General features: G+C 41.9%; 1 protein-coding gene and 1 long non-coding RNA gene across 2 annotated transcripts; one reads left to right on the top strand and one right to left on the bottom strand.

Annotated features, from left to right (window-relative positions):
- The first annotated feature begins 731 nt into the window (after positions 1–731).
- On the top strand, positions 732–17,423 carry LOC114204086 (RAD52 motif-containing protein 1-like). The gene is made up of 7 exons (XM_088027277.1): positions 732–827; positions 1,206–1,385; positions 4,154–4,276; positions 4,668–4,836; positions 5,810–5,908; positions 15,748–15,833; positions 17,322–17,423. The coding sequence occupies exons 1-7, from the start codon at positions 732–734 to the stop codon at positions 17,421–17,423; spliced, it is 855 nt and encodes a 284-aa protein (XP_087883403.1).
- On the bottom strand, positions 3,081–4,784 carry LOC114204087 (uncharacterized). Its single transcript, XR_015769107.1, has 2 exons — positions 3,852–4,784; positions 3,081–3,306 (listed from the first exon to the last, which is right to left on the bottom strand). It is a non-coding gene; the product is annotated as an uncharacterized LOC114204087 (long non-coding RNA).
- Positions 17,424–17,866: the final 443 nt, after the last annotated feature.

Genomic DNA, 17,866 nt, shown 5'->3' with positions numbered 1-17,866 from the left:
AATAGATTTTGTTTTATGAAAAAAAATTTTAAACCCTGATTATATTATCCTTTTCTTGTTTTGCCAAGGACTGGTGAAAACTTCCTAACAGACCAGCACCAGTCTGAAGACCATTGTTTAGAAACCTCAAGAGATGTTTTGTAAGGTCCCTTCTGGCTCAGGCTTTCTAGAATTAAAATAAGGATCATTAGGACCTGTTTTCCCTCTTAGTGTGTTAGTCCTCAAAATAGCTGACTGGGTGCTTAGAACGGCCCTTTTGCAAGGGCACCATGAACTCCAGTGTTGGTGCCCTACTTGGACTCACTCTGATTTTTTCCAAATTTGTACCTCCTTCTCACCCTGCCTGCCAAACTCCCACATCCTCTCATCCCAACAAGCACACTTAAGCAATTCACCAAAATTACGTAGGAAAATCAAGGAACACTTTTTAAGGATTTTGAAGCCGGCTGCTCTAAAGATATCCGTACCCTAGGATCCTGTAAGCTCAGCCTTTGGACTCTATCCTAAAAATACACTTAAAGAGAAGCACTAAACACGACTTCGAGGTGGTGGGGCTGCGGGAGGGGTAGTCAGAGACCCGCCCAGAGTGGGAGGGGCCGGGAACAGCCCTCGCCCCACTCGCGCTGGGCTGGTCCCGCCCCTCGCACGAGCCCTTTTTTAAAAAGCGCGGGCGCGCCTTGCGCAGGCGCACTGGTACTTGAATTTAGCCGCGCACGCGCAGTGGTGGTAGGATGACGGGATTGGTCTCGTTAGCGGTTCCCAACGGAAGCGACAAAACCTTGCTGGTGTGGGAGCTGAGTTCTGGGCCCACGGCCGAGGCTTTGCCCGTGAGCCGAGTCAGGGAGGGAGGGAGGGAGGAGAACGCCGTATGTCCCCCTCACACCCCCCGTGACTGGGAGCCCTGGAGTCTGGCCTTGGCATCTCACGCGCCTGGTAGTCTCCGCGGAGAGGAATCTTATTTCTAGAGGGGACCTCAGCAGTCTTGTCAGCCCCAACGGATTTCTGAGAGGTAACTCTCAACAGCCTGCACATGTTGCCTTCTAATGCTTCTCGAATCTTAGGATGTCAGAGGGAGACCTGTTCATGAAATGAGAAGTGCTTGGGGTTGTATGTGCAGAAGGGTTTAGGGAATATAAGGGAACGGGCAGTTTTGGTTTCTGGACGTGAAATTTCATGCACTTACTTGGCGTGGGACCACCCCACAGCATTCTCTGTTCACAGTTTTCTCCCAGTTTGGCCTTCTGTATTCGGTCCGCGTCTTCCCAAACGCTGCAGTTGCCCGTCCTGGTTTCTATGCCATCATCAAGTTTTATTCAGCAAGGGATGCTCACAGAGCTCAAACGGCATGCCACGAGAAGCATCTTTTTCAGAATTCTCCAGTGAAGGTGGGTCCAAATAGGAAATTCCTAACTCCACTGGGACGGAGTGCTGAATTCCGTTATAATAGACTAGCATTTGTGCAGCACTCTGATTTACGGAATCCTTTCAGATGCATTGCTACATCGATCCTCCGGTCTCCCTGGGTTTTTGTTTGTTTTCTTTTTTTAGACGAAGAAACTCGAACTGTAGGTAGTTAAGTGACTTACTTAAGGTTCATGATAATAACTGGAAGCTAGAGATTCCAAACCCCAACTTACTGTTGTTAAATCCCGTGGCATTTTATCCTGCCCCTTAATTTAAGAAATCTTAACAGGAAGAGCCTTGCTTATATTTACTATTATGCGGATTTAAAATGACAAACTCTAGGGGCGCCTGGGTGGCTCAGTCGGTTGAGCATCTGCCTTCGCCTCAGGTCATGATCCCCATCTGGCTCCCTGCTCAGCGGGGAGTCTGCTTCTCCCTCTTCCTCTTCGCTCTTGTGCTCTCTATCTCTCATTCTCTCTCTCAAATAAATAAATAAAATCTTTAAAAAAATAAAATGACAAATTCTTTCATCTGTTGTATTTATAAAGGATGCTTCATCGTCATTATCATCATCAGTCTCAAACTGCCTATTCAGGACTCCCTTCAATTCCCAGGAAATGGTTAAAACATTCTTTAATGCACTACAGGAACTTTATTCCATACTAACCATGCTGTCCATTTTACTTTCCCAGAGCCCCAGAATTATATTTCTGTATGTGCCTCAGTTCAATCACCATTTCTTTATCAAGGACCATGTCATTTCCTCTGAATAAGTGAGTGAGACTTAGATTTCCAAACCTTTCACTTTGTAATTGTATGTCTTTATCAACCTTCTCTAACTGGCTTCTTAATCTGGCTACTTCACACTGACGGGCTGCCTATTCTTTTTTTTATAAGATTTTATTTATTTCTTTGACAGAGAGAGAGAGTGTACAAGCAGGGGGAGCGGCAGGGAGAGGGAGAAGCAGGCTCCCCGCCGAGCAGAGAGCCCAACGTGGGGCTTGATCCCAGGACCCTGGGATCGTGACCCGAGCTGAAGGCAGATGCTTAATCGACTGAGCCACCCAGGCTCCCCACGGGGCTGCCTGTTCTTATCATATGCCTTTCCTTATTGATTTAACCTTGATTGAATCTGAGAACTCTGCTCAGATGTGACTCTAGGTATACTACCTACTTGTTCAACACCCTCTTCAATCTTGGCTTCACTCCCTGTGATTGAAATGATGACCTGTCAGACATTCTTTAGTTTGCAAACTATGGTCTGCCTGTTTCTAGCCTGTGAAAAGTTCACCTAGCCCCTCAGATATTATAGATTATGAAACAATTACTTTGTATCAGTTGTAAGAAATGAGGTTTTTGTCTCTCATTGGACATTAAGATCATTTCGTAAATTTAGGTTTTGAGATTACTGAGAGTGATGAAGGAAATGTTCTACAAGTCAATATATAGTTGACAGCAGAGCGTATTCATATTAGATCTCTTTTCTTTATTTAACACAGAACCTTGGGTTACTACCCCTGCTTTCCAAATTTGTTATCCAGTTTACTTATATGTTCTTTTCTACTTTGGCAACTACATATAGTTCCTGGTTGGGTTTGTTGTTGTTGTTGTTTGCCTTTTTAAATACAGGAAAAAGAATAATGTCTTAAATAAAATAAATCAAGGAAAGGCCTAAGGCATTTGAGAGAGTTTTTTTCAGTAGCATGAAGGAAAATGGTTGGCAGCAGGAACTGGCAAGCTTTCCCAAGGTGACAACTATTTCTCTGACGGAGAGGCTCGGGGCCCTTCTGAGGCTTCCTTCTTGTCCAGAACAGCTCCACTCTGCCTCGCCATTAGCCTCCCCTGCAGCACTCAACATTTACAAGTTCATCTTCATTTCTTCTTCCCAGCATGCAGCTTCAGCTGGAGAAAGTAATTTTATTTTCTTATCACTCGTTCTTTCATTTGTTCACTCAATCAACAACAGAATGTGCTCGGTTTTAGGAATGAGAAAAGAGTAAGAGATGGTTCCTTCAAGCACGTAAGGAGCTTATAAACTAGTGATAGAGGAAGATGCACGAACAAATCAATAAAGAATTAATAGTGCTGTGACTTCATTTGCATTATTTGAATCTTTATGAATATATTACCATACTACACCCTGCTTAGAGTTGAAGTAGACATTTAAGATAGAACATTTAAGAAATTCACCATAGAGCGTAAGTTAGACTGGAAGTACTTGCATTCTCAAAGAAGCTTATTAATGCAAATGAACCTCTAGTTGTTTAGTTGCTTATAAAATTTATAGAGGTATGTATATTCCTTGTTCTAACAGGTTAGTAACTTGGGGAGGAGGGTGCTGCAGATTAAGGTCCTACCTCCGTGTCGTCCATCTTGTCTGCTCTGCAGGTCGTATTCTCAAACAGGAGCTACAGGATGGGAAAACAAAAACAATTTCCTTTGCTCACCTACATAATTTGCTTCTGGAGGGCTTCCTTAGTTGCTTTCATCATCACTCTCACCACGAGAGGTCAGGGAAATCTTCCAATTCAATCAGAAGCCCTGGAAATGATGCAGAAAAGGACCGTACCTTAAAAATAATGAATACCATTTATTTAGGGCTTACTATGAGCTCATTGCTTACAGTGATGTTTCCTTTTTAATCTTCACAGCCAGTCTCTGAAGTAGGTACTGATCAACCGCAGGTGTACCCAAAATAAGCCTCTGTGGCGGGTTGTGCTATTTTTCAGTCTCTCTCTTATGTCTTTAGGTTCGTCTTGGCACCAAACATAAAGCAGTTCAACATCAGGCCCTTGCCCTAAATAGCTCCCAGTGCCAAGAATTGGCAAATTATTATTTTGGTTTCAATGGATGGTCAGAAAGGATCATCAAGGTAAACTTTATAGATTTTCTTTGGCTAATCAGACTCATTTCAACATTGAAATCCTGGACTTCAGAGAGGAGAGAAGTGGGTGTGGGGAGAAGATGTGAGAGGCTTCTAAGTGGAAGGACCTGGGCATCGGCCTGCCACCTAGAATTAATAATACTTTCAATGACTTGGGTAGTGATGTCCATAATTTTCGCCAGTATTTGTAGGGTATAGATTAAAAAAAACTAGTTTTCTGTATTTAATAATTCATTTGCAAGTCTTACTTGATTTTGAAGCTATAGGACCTCAACTGTTAGCTGGGTTTACTGGAGTTTAGTTTTTATTTCTAATAACAAAACATCTTGAAGTCTATGTTGAGATCCTAGGAAGGACCTTTAATTTAAAATCCTAACAGCTTCAGGATCTTTCTGACCTCGAAGAAAGAGAAAATAAAGATGCTATGGTACCACTTCAGAAGCAGAGCCTGAAATTCTTCTGTGCTTTAGAGGTGGTGTTGCCATCCTATGAGTGCAGGAGTCCTGGAGTTGGCATGGCCGAGGAGCCTTTGGAGAAGCTGGAAGAAGGTCTGTTTACGGTGGGGGTGGAGTGGAGTGGAGGTAGAATCTCTCTTTCTTTCTGAAACTCATCTTTTCAGATATATCATCAAGCCCTCCCCTTGCTGAGCTACTAAAACCCTGGGCAGAGCTTTTCTACCGTACAATACAGGTTTTTATCATACACAATACCTAAAAGAACTTAGCTTTAAAATTCTAAAACTGACTTTCTGCCAGGAAGTTTAGGAAGAGGGAAGTAATGTTTTTCCCATTTTTGGTTAAGAATCTGCCCTGTGCTAAAAAAAAAAAAGAAGAAGAAGAATTTGCCTTGTGCTAAGATAGTCCTTTAAATACAGATCTCTTGTAGCCTTCAATGATCCCAGCAAAATCATCATCTAAAGATTTAAATAAACTCTTGTGTAAATGTTCAGTCCTTTGCCTCCTATAAAGGGCTGGTGTGTAAAGAATCAAATATAGATTCCTAGAAAAGGTATTCCAATTGGTACTGGTTTTTCCCAGAGTCCGTAGCACTTAGGCTTAGGGTTTTAAGGCAGAGGCAGGGCTGTTAGCAAATGGAGGGGAGTAGGTTCCCATGGGTGATGCTCAGGAAAAGACCAGGTCATGTGTGCTACCACCAAATCTTTCTCACTCTGTGATTCCAGCCCTTGATGCCCAGGAGAATAGGCCGGGTCTGTAGGATTATAGTTTCAACTTGTCCATTTGAAATCTGTGAGTGATGTGAGATTTGTGCCACCTTCTTGGCTTGCATCTCCCTTCTGGTACTTCAGGAACTTCTGGGGTAGATCAGGGCAGTACAGTTGTGCCCGGCCAGGATATACCTACAGCAGAGCCATTCCACCAAGTGCTTGTGTTGTGCCTGCCCTTAGTTGCTAAGATAATGATCTAAGAATCATCGATGCACTTTCATATTTAAATATATAACATAAAAATCAGTTATCATTCAGCTAGGTATTTTAAATCCATTTGTTTTGGTTGAATTGAGGGCCATTATCAGTTCTGATGAAAAGGAAAACAACCCAGAAGCTTGCTATTCAGAAGGCTGTGTCAGATGCATTCCAGAAACTGTTGATTGTGGTTTTAGGTAAGACTTTCTTGATTGTCCTTTACTTCTTTCTTTCTTTTCTTTCTTTCTTTCTTTCTTTCTTTCTTTCTTTCTTTCTTTCTTTCTTTCTTTCTTTCTTTCTTTCTTTCTTTCTCTTTCTTTCTTTCTCTTTCTTTCTTTCTCTTTCTTTCTTTCTTCTTTCTTTCCTTCTTTCTTTCTTTCTTTCTTTCTTTCTTTCTTTCTTTCTTTCTTTCTTTCTTTCTTTCTTTCTTTCTTTCCTTCCTTCCTTCCTTCCTTCCTTCCTTCCTTCCTTCCTTCCTTCCTTCCTTCTTTCTTTCTTTCTTTCTTTCTTTCTTTCTCTTTCTTTTCTTCTCTTTATTTCTCTCTTGATTTCTTTCTCTTTCTTTCTTATTGTCCTTAAAGAACTTCAGTTTCCATGAGCAAATAAACTCATTTTGAGAAGTTAGTTGGATGAAAACACTTCACATTCTTTTATTCACCAAATGCTTTCTAAGCAGCAGTCTCAAATTTGTTCTTCGTAGCATTTGTGAGGAAAAATGACAGTAAGTATTATTGTCCCCAGGGTATAGATATACAGTGACTTGCCTCCACATAGAAAGTGCTTGACCCAGTGTTTCTTGATTGCTTGCCCATAACACAAAGTAGTATAGTGATTATAAACTTTAGACATCTGTTGTTGAGTCCTAACTCTGTCTCTTAGATTTCTGATGCAATTTTAGGTTTTATAGTCAAATTTGAAGGTATTTAGTCTCTCTAAGCTGCAATTTCTTTATCTGCACAATAAGGTTAATAATTCAGCTTACCTCATGGGAGGTATAGTAAGAATAAATGAGATGATGAATATAAAAAGCTTAGAACTATCTCTGAAACGTGGTAAGCAGACAAAATATGTTAACATATCATTATTATTTTCCTGTTGGAGAATTTATTAGATTATGCTTTTGGAATCAACTCAGTTTCAGTTTTTGTTTCTGGCACTGACATATTGGGTGACCATGATTCTTATGTAATGATCAGCTACATTTTTGTGAACCTTGAAAGTGGCCATCCTACTGAATAATGTTGATTGTATTCCCTATGGAGTTCTACAGTGGTATGAATGTTACAGGCTGTGCTCAAAGGAATTTTTATTTTTTTAAAATATTCTTTTATTTTAAATAAAAGAGGGAGGCAGGGGAGGAGTAGAGGGAGAGGGAGAGAGAGAATCAATCCAGGCTCGAAGGAAATTTATTTTATTTTATTTTATTTTATTTTATTTTATTTTATTTTATTTTATTTTATTTTATGTAAAAGAGGGAGGCAGAGGGAGACAGGGGAGGAGGAGAGGAAGAGGGAGAGAGAGAGAGAGAGAGAATCTTAAGTACGCTCCACACCCAGCATGGTGCCCCATGCAGGGCTTGATCTCACAATCCTGAGATCATAACCTGAGCCGAAATCAAGAGTGGGACACTCAACCGACTGAGCTACCCAGGTGCCTTTTTTTCTGGAAATTTTATAATTAGTAGAGAGTCCCCAAACAGTTGCTCCCCTCCCTAAGAACCTTGAGTCCTTTTTTTTAAAATTTTTTTATTGTTGTGTTAATCACCATATATTACATCATTAGTTTTTGGTGCAGTGTTCCATGATTCATTGTTTGTGCATAACACCCATTGCTCCATGCAGAACGTGTCCTCCTCAATACCCATCACCAGGCTAACCCATCCCCCTACCCCCCTCCCCTCTAAAACCCTCAGTTTGTTTTTCAGAGTCCATCATCTCTCATGGTTCGTCTCCCCCTCTGACATACTCCCCTTTTCTTCCTCTCCTGTTATCTTCTTCTTTTTCTTTTTTCTTAAAATATGTTGCGTTATTTGTTTCAGAAGTACAGAACTGTGATTCAACAGTCTTGCACAATTCACAGCGCTCACCGTAGCACATACCCTCCCCAATGTCTATCACCCAGCCACCCCATCCCTCCCACCCCCAACCACTCCAGTAACACTCAGTTTCTTTCCTGAGATTAAGAATTCCTCATATCAGTGAGGTCATGTGATACATGTCTTTCTCTGATTGACTTATTTCACTCAGCATAACACCCTCCAGTTCCATCCACGTCGTTGCAAATGGCAAGATCTCATTCCTTTTGATGGCTGCATAATATTCCATGGTGTATATATATCACTTCTTCTTTATCCATTCATCTGTCGATGGGCATCTTGGCTCTTTCCACAGTTTGGCTATGGTGGACATTGCTGCTATAAACATTGGGGTACACGTACCCCTTCGGGTCCCTACATTTGTATCTTTGTGGTAAATACCCAGTAGTGCAATTGCTGGATCGAACGGTAGCTCTAATTTCAACTGTTTGAGGAACCTCCATACTGTTTTCCAGAGGGGTTGCACCAGCTTGCATTCCCACCAACAGTGTAGGAGGGTTCCCCTTTCTCCACATCCCCGCCAACATCTGTCGTTCCCTGACTTGTTAATTTTAGCCATTCTGACGGGTGTGAGGTGGTATCTCATTGAGGTTTTGATTTGGATTTCCCTGATGCCGAGCGATGTTGAGCACTTTTTCATGTGCCTGTTGGCCATTTGGATGTCTTCTTTGGAGAAATGTCTGTTCATGTCTTCTGCCCATTTCTTGATTGGATTATTTGTTCTTTGGGTGTTGAGTTTGATAAGTTCTTTATAGATTTTGGATACTAGCCCTTTATCTGATATGTCATTTGCAAATATTTTCTCCCATTCTGTTGGTTATCTTTTGGTTTTGTGGACTGTTTCTTTTGCTGTGCAAAAGCTTTTTATCTTGATGAAATCCCAATAGTTCATTTTTGCCCTGGCTTCCCGTGCCTTTGGCGATGTTTCTAGGAAGAAGTTGCTGCGGCTAAGGTCGAAAAGGCTGCTACCTGTGTTCTCCTTTAGGATTTGGATGGACTCCTGTCTCACGTTTAGGTCTTTCAACCATTTGGAGTCTATTTTTGTGTGTGCTGTAAGGAAATGGTCCAGTTTCATTCTTCTGCATGTGGCTGTCCGATTTTCCCAACACCATTTGTTGAAGAGACTGTCTCTTTTCCATTGGACATTCTTTCCTGCTTTGTCAAAGATAAGTTGACCATAGAGTTGAGGGTCCATTTCTGGGCTCTCGATTCTGTTCCATTGATCGATGTGTCTGTTTTTGTGCCAATACCATATTGTCTTGATGATGACAGCTTTGTAATAGAGCTGGAAGTCCGGAATTGTGATGCCGCCAGCTTTGCTTTTCTTTTTCAGTATTCCTCTGGCTATTCTGGGTCTCTTCTGGTTCCATACAAATTTTAGGATTATTTGTTCCATTTCTTTGAAAAAAGTGGATGGTATTTTGATGGGGATTGCATTGAATGTGTAGATTGCTCTAGGTAGCATTGACATCTTCACAATGTTGATTCTCCCAATCCATGAGCATGGAACGTTTTTCCATTTCTTTGTGTCTTCTTCAATTTCTTTCATGAGTATTTTATAGTTTTCTGAGTACAAATCCTTTGCCTCTTTGGTTCAATTTATTCCTAGGTATCTTATGGTTTTGGGTGCAGTTGTGAATGGGATCGACTCCTTGATTTGTCTCTCTTCTGTCTTGTTGTTGGTGTATAGGAATGCCACTGATTTCTGTGCATTGATTTTATATCCTGCTACTTTACTGAATTCCTGTATGAGTTCTAGCAGTTTTGGGGTGGAGTCTTTTGGGTTTTCCACATACAGTATCATATCATCTGCAAAGAGTGAGAGTTTGACTTCCTCTTTGCCGATTTGGATGCCTTTGATTTCTTTTTGTTGTCTGATTGCTGTGGCTAGGACTTCTAATACTATGTTGAATAGCAGTGGTGAGAGTGGACATCCCTGCCGCGTTCCTGACCTTAGGGGAAAAGCTCTCAGCCTTTCCCCATTGAGAATGATATTCGCTGTAGGTTTTTCATAGATGGCTTTTATGATATTGAGGTATGTACCCTCTATCCCTATACTCTGAAGAGTTTTGATCAAGAAAGAATGCTGTACTTTGTCAAATGCTTTTTCTGCATCTCTTGAGAGGATCATATGATTCTTGTTCTTTCTTTTGTTAATGTATTGTATCACGTTGATTGATTTGCGGATGTTGAACCAGCCTTGCAGCCCAGGAATAAATCCCACTTGGTCGTGGTGAATAATCCTTTTAATGTACTGTTGGATCCTACTGGCTAGTATTTTGGTGTGAATTTTTGCATCCATGTTCATCAAGGATATTGGTCTGTAATTCTCTTTTTTGATGGGGTCTTTGTCTGGTTTTGGGATCAAGGTAATGCTGGCCTCATAAAATGAGTTTGGAAGTTTCCCTTCCATTTCTATTTTTTGGAACAGTTTCAGGAGAATAGGTATTAATTCTTCTTGAAATGTCTGATAGAATTCCCCTGGGAAGCCATCTGGCCCTGGGCTTTTGTTTGTTGGGAGATTTTTGATGACTGTTTCAATTTCCTTAGTGGTTATAGGTCTGTTCAGGTTTTCTATTTCTTCCTGGTTCAATTTTGGTAGTTGATACATCTCTAGGAATTCACCCATTTCTTCCAGGTTATCTAATTTGCTGGCATAGAGTTGCTCATAATATGTTCTTATAATTGTTTGTATTTCTTTGGTGTTGGTTGTGATCTCTCCTCTTTCATTCATGATTTTGTTGATTTGGGTCATTTCTCTTTTCTTTTGGATCAGTCTGGCCAGGGGTTTATCAATCTTGTTAATTCTTTCAAAGAACCAGCTCCTAGTTTCGTGGATCTGTTCTACTGTTCTTTTGGTTTCTAGTTTATTGATTTCTGCTCTGATCTTTATGATTTCTCTTCTCCTGCTGGGTTTAGGCTTTATTTGCTGTTCTTTCTCCAGCTCCTTTAGGTGTAGGGTTAGGTTGTGTATTTGAGACCTTTCTTGTTTCTTGAGAAAGGCTTGTATTGCTATATACTTTCCTCTCAGGACTGCCTTTGCTGTATCCCAAAGATTTTGGACAGTTGTGTTTTCATTTTCATTGGTTTCCATGAATTTTTTTAATTCTTCTTTAATTTCTTGGTTGACCCATTCATTCTTTAGTAGGATGCTCTTTAGCCTCCGTGTATTTGAGTTCTTTCCGACTTTCCTCTTGTGATTGAGTTCTAGTTTCAAAGCATTGTGGTCTGAAAATATGCAGGGAATGATCCCAATCTTTTGGTACCGATTGAGACCTGATTTGTGACCTAGGATGTGATCAATTCTGGAGAATGTTCCATGGGCACTAGAGAAGAATGTGTATTCCGTTGCTTTGGGATGGAATGTTCTGAATATGTCTGTGAAGTCCATTTGGTCCAGTGTGTCATTTAAAGTCTTTATTTCCTTGTTGATCTTTTGCTTAGATGATCTGTCCATTTCAGTCAGGGGGGTGTTAAAGTCCCCCACTATTATTGTATTGTTGTCAATGTGTTTCTTTGCTTTTGTTATTAATTGCCTTATATAATTGGCCACTCCCATGTTCGGGGCATAGATATTTACAATTGTTAGATCTTCTTGTTGGATAGACCCTTTAAGTAGGATATAGTGTCCTTCCTCATCTCTTATTACAGTCTTTGTTTTAAAATCTAGTTTGTCTGATATAAGGATTGCCACCCCAGCTTTCTTTTGGTGTCCATTAGCATGGTAAATGGTTTTCCACCCCCTCACTTTCAATCTGGGGGTGTCTTTGGGTCTAAAATGAGTCTCTTGCAGACAGCATATGGATGGGTCTTGTTTTTTAATCCAATCTGATAGCCTGTGTCTTTTGATTGGGGCATTTAGCCCATTTACATTCAGGGTAACTATTGAAAGGTATGAATTTAGTGCCATTGTATTACCTGTAAGGTGACTGTTAACTGTCTGTTGTCTGTGTTCGTTTCTGCTCTTTGCTGCTTTTAGGTTCTCTCTTTGCTTAGAGGACCCCTCTCAATATTTCTTGGAGGGCTGGTTTCGTGTTTGCAAATTCCTTTAGTTTTTGTTTGTTCTGGAAGCTTTTTATCTCTCCTTCTATTTTCAATGATAGCCTAGCTGGATATAGTATTCTTGGCTGCATATTTTTCTCGTTTAGTGCTCTGAAGATATCTTGCCAGTCCTTTCTGGCCTGCCAGGTCTCTGTGGATAGGTCTGTTGCCAATCTAATGTTTCTATCATTGTAGGTTACATATCTCTTCTCCCGAGCTGCTTTCAGGATTTTCTCCTTGTCCCTGAGACTCGTAAGTTTTACTATTAGATGTCGGGGTGTTGACCTATTATTATTGATTTTGAGAGGGGTTCTCTGTGCCTCCTGGATTTTAATGCCTGTTTCCTTCCTCACATTAGGGAAGTTCTCTGCTATAATTTGCTCCAATATACCTTCTGCCCCTCTCTCTCTCTCTTCTTCTTCTGGGATCCCAATTATTCTAATGTTGTTTCGTCTTATCATATCACTTATCTCTCGAATTCTGCCCTCGTGATCCTGTAGTTGTTTCTCTCTCTTTTTCTCAGCCTCTTTATTTTCCATCATTTAGTCTTCTATATCGCTGATTCTCTCTTCTGCCTCATTTATCCTAGCATTTAGTGCCCCCATTTTTGATTGCACCTCATCAGTAGCCTTTTTGATTTCGATTTGGTTAGATTTTAGTTCTTTTATTTCTCCAGAAAGGGTTTCTCTAATAACTTCCACGCTTTTTTCAAGCCCAGCTAGTATCTTTAAAGTCATGATTCTGAACTCTAGGTCCGACATCGTACTAATGTCCGTATTGAGTAGGTCCCTGTCTGACGGTACTACCTCTTGTTCTTTTTGCTGAAGTGATTTTTTTCATCTTGTCATTTTGTCCAGAGGAGAATAGATGAATAAGAGAACAAAATGCTAACAGGTTTACAACGTCCCCAGCAAATATACTGTATACAAACCAGAAAAGACCTGAAACCAGGGGAAAAGAAAGGGAAAGAAAGAAAAAAGAAAGAGAAAAAGAAAAAAAAACAAAAACAAAAACAAGATAATACAAAAGAGGCAGAATATGATCAAATATGATCAGGCTAGTGCATAAATCAGTGCCACACACTAGATTTTGGGCGTATTTTGGTCTGTTAGAAAAAAGTGCCTCCTAAAATTTTAAAGGAAGAAAGACATATATGTACAAAATAAGGGTTGATACAATGAAGGGATGGAAGATGACTGTAAAGATGAAAATTATAAAAGATTTTATAAAAGGACTTGGTAAGATAAGTTGTTTGAAAAAAGAAAGATTTAAGAAAAAAAAAAAAAGGAAAAAGGGAGAGAATGTGATCAGGCAGGAGACTAGAACAAAGCCATACACTAGTGATTTAGGGTATATTTTGATCTGTTAGAAGAAACTGTACCTCAAAATTTTAAAGAGAGAACAACTTATATATATATGCCAAAAATAAGGGTAACTACTATGAAGGGATACAATATGACTCTAAAAATGAAAAATAAAAAATGTTTTTTTTGTTTTTTAAAAAAAGGGATTTATAAGATGTTGGTTGAAAAAGGGAAAAAGAAAAATAGAAAAAACCAGTCAACAAAAATTAACTTTGATGAAATAATGAATCATGGTAAAAAAAAAAAAAAAGCCATGAATCTATGTGCAGTATTCCCCTAGCGCTGGAGTTCTCCTATTCTCCTTGATCGATCAACTTGGTCTTGGCTTGCTGGCTGTTTGTGCTGATCTTCTGGGGGAGGGGCCTGTTGCTGTGGTTTCCAAATGTCTTTGCCGGAGGCGGAATTGCCCCGTCCTTGTCGGTCCGGGCTAAGGAAGCTGGTCCGGTTTGCTCTCAGGAGCTTTTGTTCCCTGCAAGCTCTCGGTACAGCTTTGGAGGACCAGGGCAGAAATGGTGGCCTCCCAATCTCCACTTGGAGGAGCTGAGAACTCAGGGCCCCGCTCCTCAGTGCGCCCCCAGAGAAAAGCAGTCACTTCCGTGTCCCCGGTCTCCGGCCGCACTCCGTGCTCACCCGGCCTGTGATCGAGCGTTGCTATCTCTGGCACCCGACCCCGCTCGGAGTCTCCAAACCCAGCAGATCCCTGCAGTGCGTTCCCGCACCGCTCCTCCCCGGGAAGGAAGGGGAGTCTCCCCGGATCTGCTGCTTGTTGGGTCCCTGCTGGGGGAGCCGTGCCCCGACTGGGCGCAGATCACAGTTTATGGCCACCCCGAGCTGAGAGCCCGCGCCTCGGCTCCGTCTCTGCAGCCGGCTTCCCTGCTCTGATACCTGGGAGCTCTGGTACACTCAGGCACCCCCGGTCTCTCTGTGACCCCAAGGGTCCTGAGACCACACTGTCCCGGGAGGATTCCACCCCCCGCTTAGCCACTGCAGCGACGTCCCTCCGCCGAGCCAACTTCTAAAAGGTCCGATTTTGTGCTCCGCGGCTCTATCACTTGCCAGAAGCGGCTGGCGGAGTCCCCTCCCCCGCCGTCTATCCTCCCGAATATCGCCTCGGATTCACTTCTCCGCACGCCCTACCTTCCAGTAAGTGGTCGCTTCTCTGTTCAGAGAGTTGTTGCTACTCTCCTGTTCGATCTCCTGTTGAGTTCGTAGGTGTTCAGAATGGTTTGATCCCTATTCAGCTGAATTCCTGAGACCAGACGAAATCTAGGTCTCCTACTCCTCCGCCATCTTGCTCCGCCTCCAGAACCTTGAGTCTTAAAGACTAAGAAATCCTAGCTAAGTTTCCCAGAGGCCTTATTTGCTTTAAGAGTTGACCCTGGATTGATCTCAGGTTTCCAGCCTGGGCAAGTCTTCCCGTGAAGACTGACTTCCCTGGTCATCAGGTAGACTCTCCATTAGCTGTCAATTCTGAATGACAACCTTTAAGAACCAAACTAAGCGTTTGGGTTGTTGACCTCTCCATAATATGCCATGGTAGCCCTTGTACACATTCAAAATTCCTTAGACTAAAAAGTCTTGCAGCTCTAGTTTGCCTTAAGGTAAATTGTATTGTCTCTAAGTTACACGGGCCTGTTTCTGCCAATAAAGTGTTCAAATGCATGCCCTGCCCACCCCCTTCCAAAGCATTGTTCATTGTATCTGGTGGGATTTTGGTTCCCAGGGAGTAGATACTTGCCTTGTTTCTAATGTGAAGTATCAGCCATAGTCCAGTGGTCTCTATTCCAGGTTTGAACTCAAATTTACCCCTACCTAATGTCTTACTGTTCAATCATACTATGATTGAACATTTTTGCTTCCACAGTTTTAACTTCCTATGTCATTATTCCTTAGTTCCTATCTCTGAGATCATAAAGTTTTTTTAACCACATGGTTGATAACTTCATATATATTTTTTCACAAATAGTTATGATAGTGATGGCTGGGTGGCTTAGTCAGTTAAGCGTCTGCCTTCCGCTCAGGTCATGATCCCAGGGTCCTGGGATGAAGCCCTATGTCGGACTGCCTTGCTCAGTGGGGAGTCTGCTTCTCCCTCTCCCTCTGCCCCTCCCCCCTGCTCATGTTCTTTCTCTCAAATAAATAAATAAAATCTTTTTAAAAAATAGTCATGATAAAAACTGAAGCTTGAGATGAGAAAACTTCTGGGAAAATGCTTTTATTTTCTGCTTTTAGAAATCAAAAGAATGTCTCTGGGGCATCTGAGTGGCTCATTTGGTTAAGGTCGGCTTTCGGCTCAGGTCATGATCCCAGGGTCCTGGGATTGAGCCCCTCATCAGGATCCCTACTCAGCAGGTTGCTTGCTTCTCCCTCACCCTCTCCTGTTCCCCCTGCTTGTGCACTCTCTCTCTCGAATAAATAAATAAAATATTTTTTAAAAAATCAAAAGAATGTCAAATTACTGGGTGCTATCCCAGTTATATACAGCAAGTTTTAGAACAAGAAAAATTTGATATGCTACTTGTTAACTTTATTTCAGAAAGTGGTAAAATAGCTGTGGAATATAGACCCTGTGAAGAGATTACAGATGCCAGAACCGAAGAGGAGCTACAGGATTTAATTCAAGTATGTGGAGATTAGAGCTCGAGGGTTCCACAGCCAGTGTAGCCATAATTTAAAGCAACCGGCAGGATTTGGAAGACTTTGGCACGTACAGTTCGCTCTATCATCCTTTGGGAAATGTAAAACTCTGAAACTGCTTTTGAGTGCAGAGAGTTTCTGGGGCTTTTCCTGAAGTCCTGGCCCTTGGCTCTGACCCCTTATTTAAAATTTGGAGAGCAAATTGCATCAGAACACTCCCACTGTTGTGGACATAGGAGAGGACACAGCCTTTTAGAGCTCCCCTCAAACAGAGTCTCAGGGATTTGGGAACAGAGTAACTCTGACCTTAAGTGAGATTATGCTACAGTGTTTGAAAACCATTAGGCCTTTCAAATAAGGTGTATTACCCAGATGTCAGCATCTCATACATATCTTGTATGAAATATTTTACTGAAGAACTTTTCTGTAAATCACTTCTATCAATGCCCTGAATTAGGGATTAAGTTGCCAAAGTAATTTCTAAAAGAAGATATTAATGTACTGCATATAGAATGTTTAAAAAAAAAAGAGGAGAAAAGAATGTGTTTCATGTCAATGAAAACTGAATTTGGGGCTGGATTTCTGATGATTTAACTCACTCCAAAGTTGCAAAGTTTGTTTGTTTTGAAGGGAAGAGTGGAGAAAGGAAAGATGGTTACTTTCTGAAAAAGTATTTGAAGGTTTTTTTTGTGCAAAATAGTTATTTTAATTCAATTTAAATCAAGCCAGTCAAGGGAACTTCAGACTTACCCAAGTTTACACTTTAAGAAGTCTAGCTTTCTGTGAAATGTGAGAGAAAGAGATTCTGTGTTGATGCTAAAGATTTCAGAAACCTTATTGTAACAACAGATCCATTCCTAAATAAGGCCATTCTTGGAATCAGTTCCGTTTAAAAACCATTACTATGTGCTAGACGCTGGGAATAAGATAAAACCCTTCTCTCTTACAGTTTGCGTGCTAGAGCTTGTGCCAGACCATAAACAAGGACTCAAATAAAACAGATCGTAAAAAGGGCTGTTAAGGATGTAAACTGGGTGCTAGTTACACTATTTTAAGAAAATTGTTTAGCATGCTAACTTGAACATCCTAAGTGCCTTCTCCATGTGAACAAACAGGGTCAGACCTCTGAAAAGCGGTGTTGTTACTTTTTCTAGACTGACGGCTGTGTTGAGTCAAGGTGGAATGGGGCAAGTTTTCCCATACCAGTGTAAATAGAGGGCTATTCTCTTGGTTTCAGACCCTCATTCCCAGAATGAAATGCTCACCTGCCCCCCCAAACCCCCCCCAAAACCCCTCCTACAGAAATTTTGGAGCCATCACTGGTTCAGGGGTAGCCACCCTCCTCCTAACAGAGTGGCGACTTAATACTCAGACATGCATATTGAGAATTTAGAGGAAATGGCAACATTTTAGAATAACTATCTGTAAAATGTGTTCCCTTCCCCACTGCCCTGACTGATGCCTATTCTGGAGGTCAGCTACTTTTCTTGGAAGAAGGATGGGCAAGGGGAGGGAGAGTGTCTCTCGGATTTAAGCTTTGAAGTGGCCGAGTTCAATCCGTCAGAATTGGACTAGCATTTTTTAATTTCCGGGGACGCCAGGTCCTGCGGTATCCCTGGGAAACTGCAACTCCCCCCTCCCACCTCAGTGCCGCTGGAGTCTGGGGCCATCCTGCCTCGCTGTGAGCAGCAGGAGGTGATTGTGCCCTTTGTAGGGGGAAGGGAGGCTTGGGTCCCGGTGATTCTGGAAAAAGGGCTCGCACCGAGGGGCACGGTGCCCGTCTGTGCCCAGCTAATAAAGGTGTCATAAATAAAGGGTGCGAAGTAGGCAGGGGAGGGGCGCGCAGTTGCTAACGATGCGCGCATCACGGCGCTGCCATAAAGGTTCGGCTTCCACTCGCTCGCGGCGGGAGATCCCTGAGGAGGCTGGGCACACTCCAGTCCAGCTGGAGGTGCCGGCTTACCCAGCAGAGCTCCCCGAGGAAGCTGGGCCCATCCCAGCCCAGCCGGAGGTGCCGG

This window comes from Eumetopias jubatus, unplaced genomic scaffold, assembly GCF_037043125.1.
Source record: "Eumetopias jubatus isolate StellerSeaLion01/CBP00866 unplaced genomic scaffold, mEumJub1_p1.0 scaffold_10, whole genome shotgun sequence".
In the NCBI taxonomy this organism is placed as follows: Eukaryota; Metazoa; Chordata; class Mammalia; order Carnivora; family Otariidae; genus Eumetopias; species Eumetopias jubatus.
Note: the sequence above shows the minus strand (reverse complement) of the source record. Positions and strands in the feature narration are given on the sequence as shown.

Bases quoted from the DNA above. Each gene is read 5' to 3' on its own strand.
- LOC114204086 (XM_088027277.1), top strand. From the start codon at position 732: ATGACGGGATTGGTCTCGTTAGCGGTTCCCAACGGAAGCGACAAAACC. The intron at 1,386-4,153 runs GTGGGTCCAAAT...TTATGTCTTTAG, and splicing joins TTCAGAATTCTCCAGTGAAG to GTTCGTCTTGGCACCAAACA. The intron at 4,837-5,809 runs GTCTGTTTACGG...GGTTGAATTGAG, and splicing joins TTTGGAGAAGCTGGAAGAAG to GGCCATTATCAGTTCTGATG.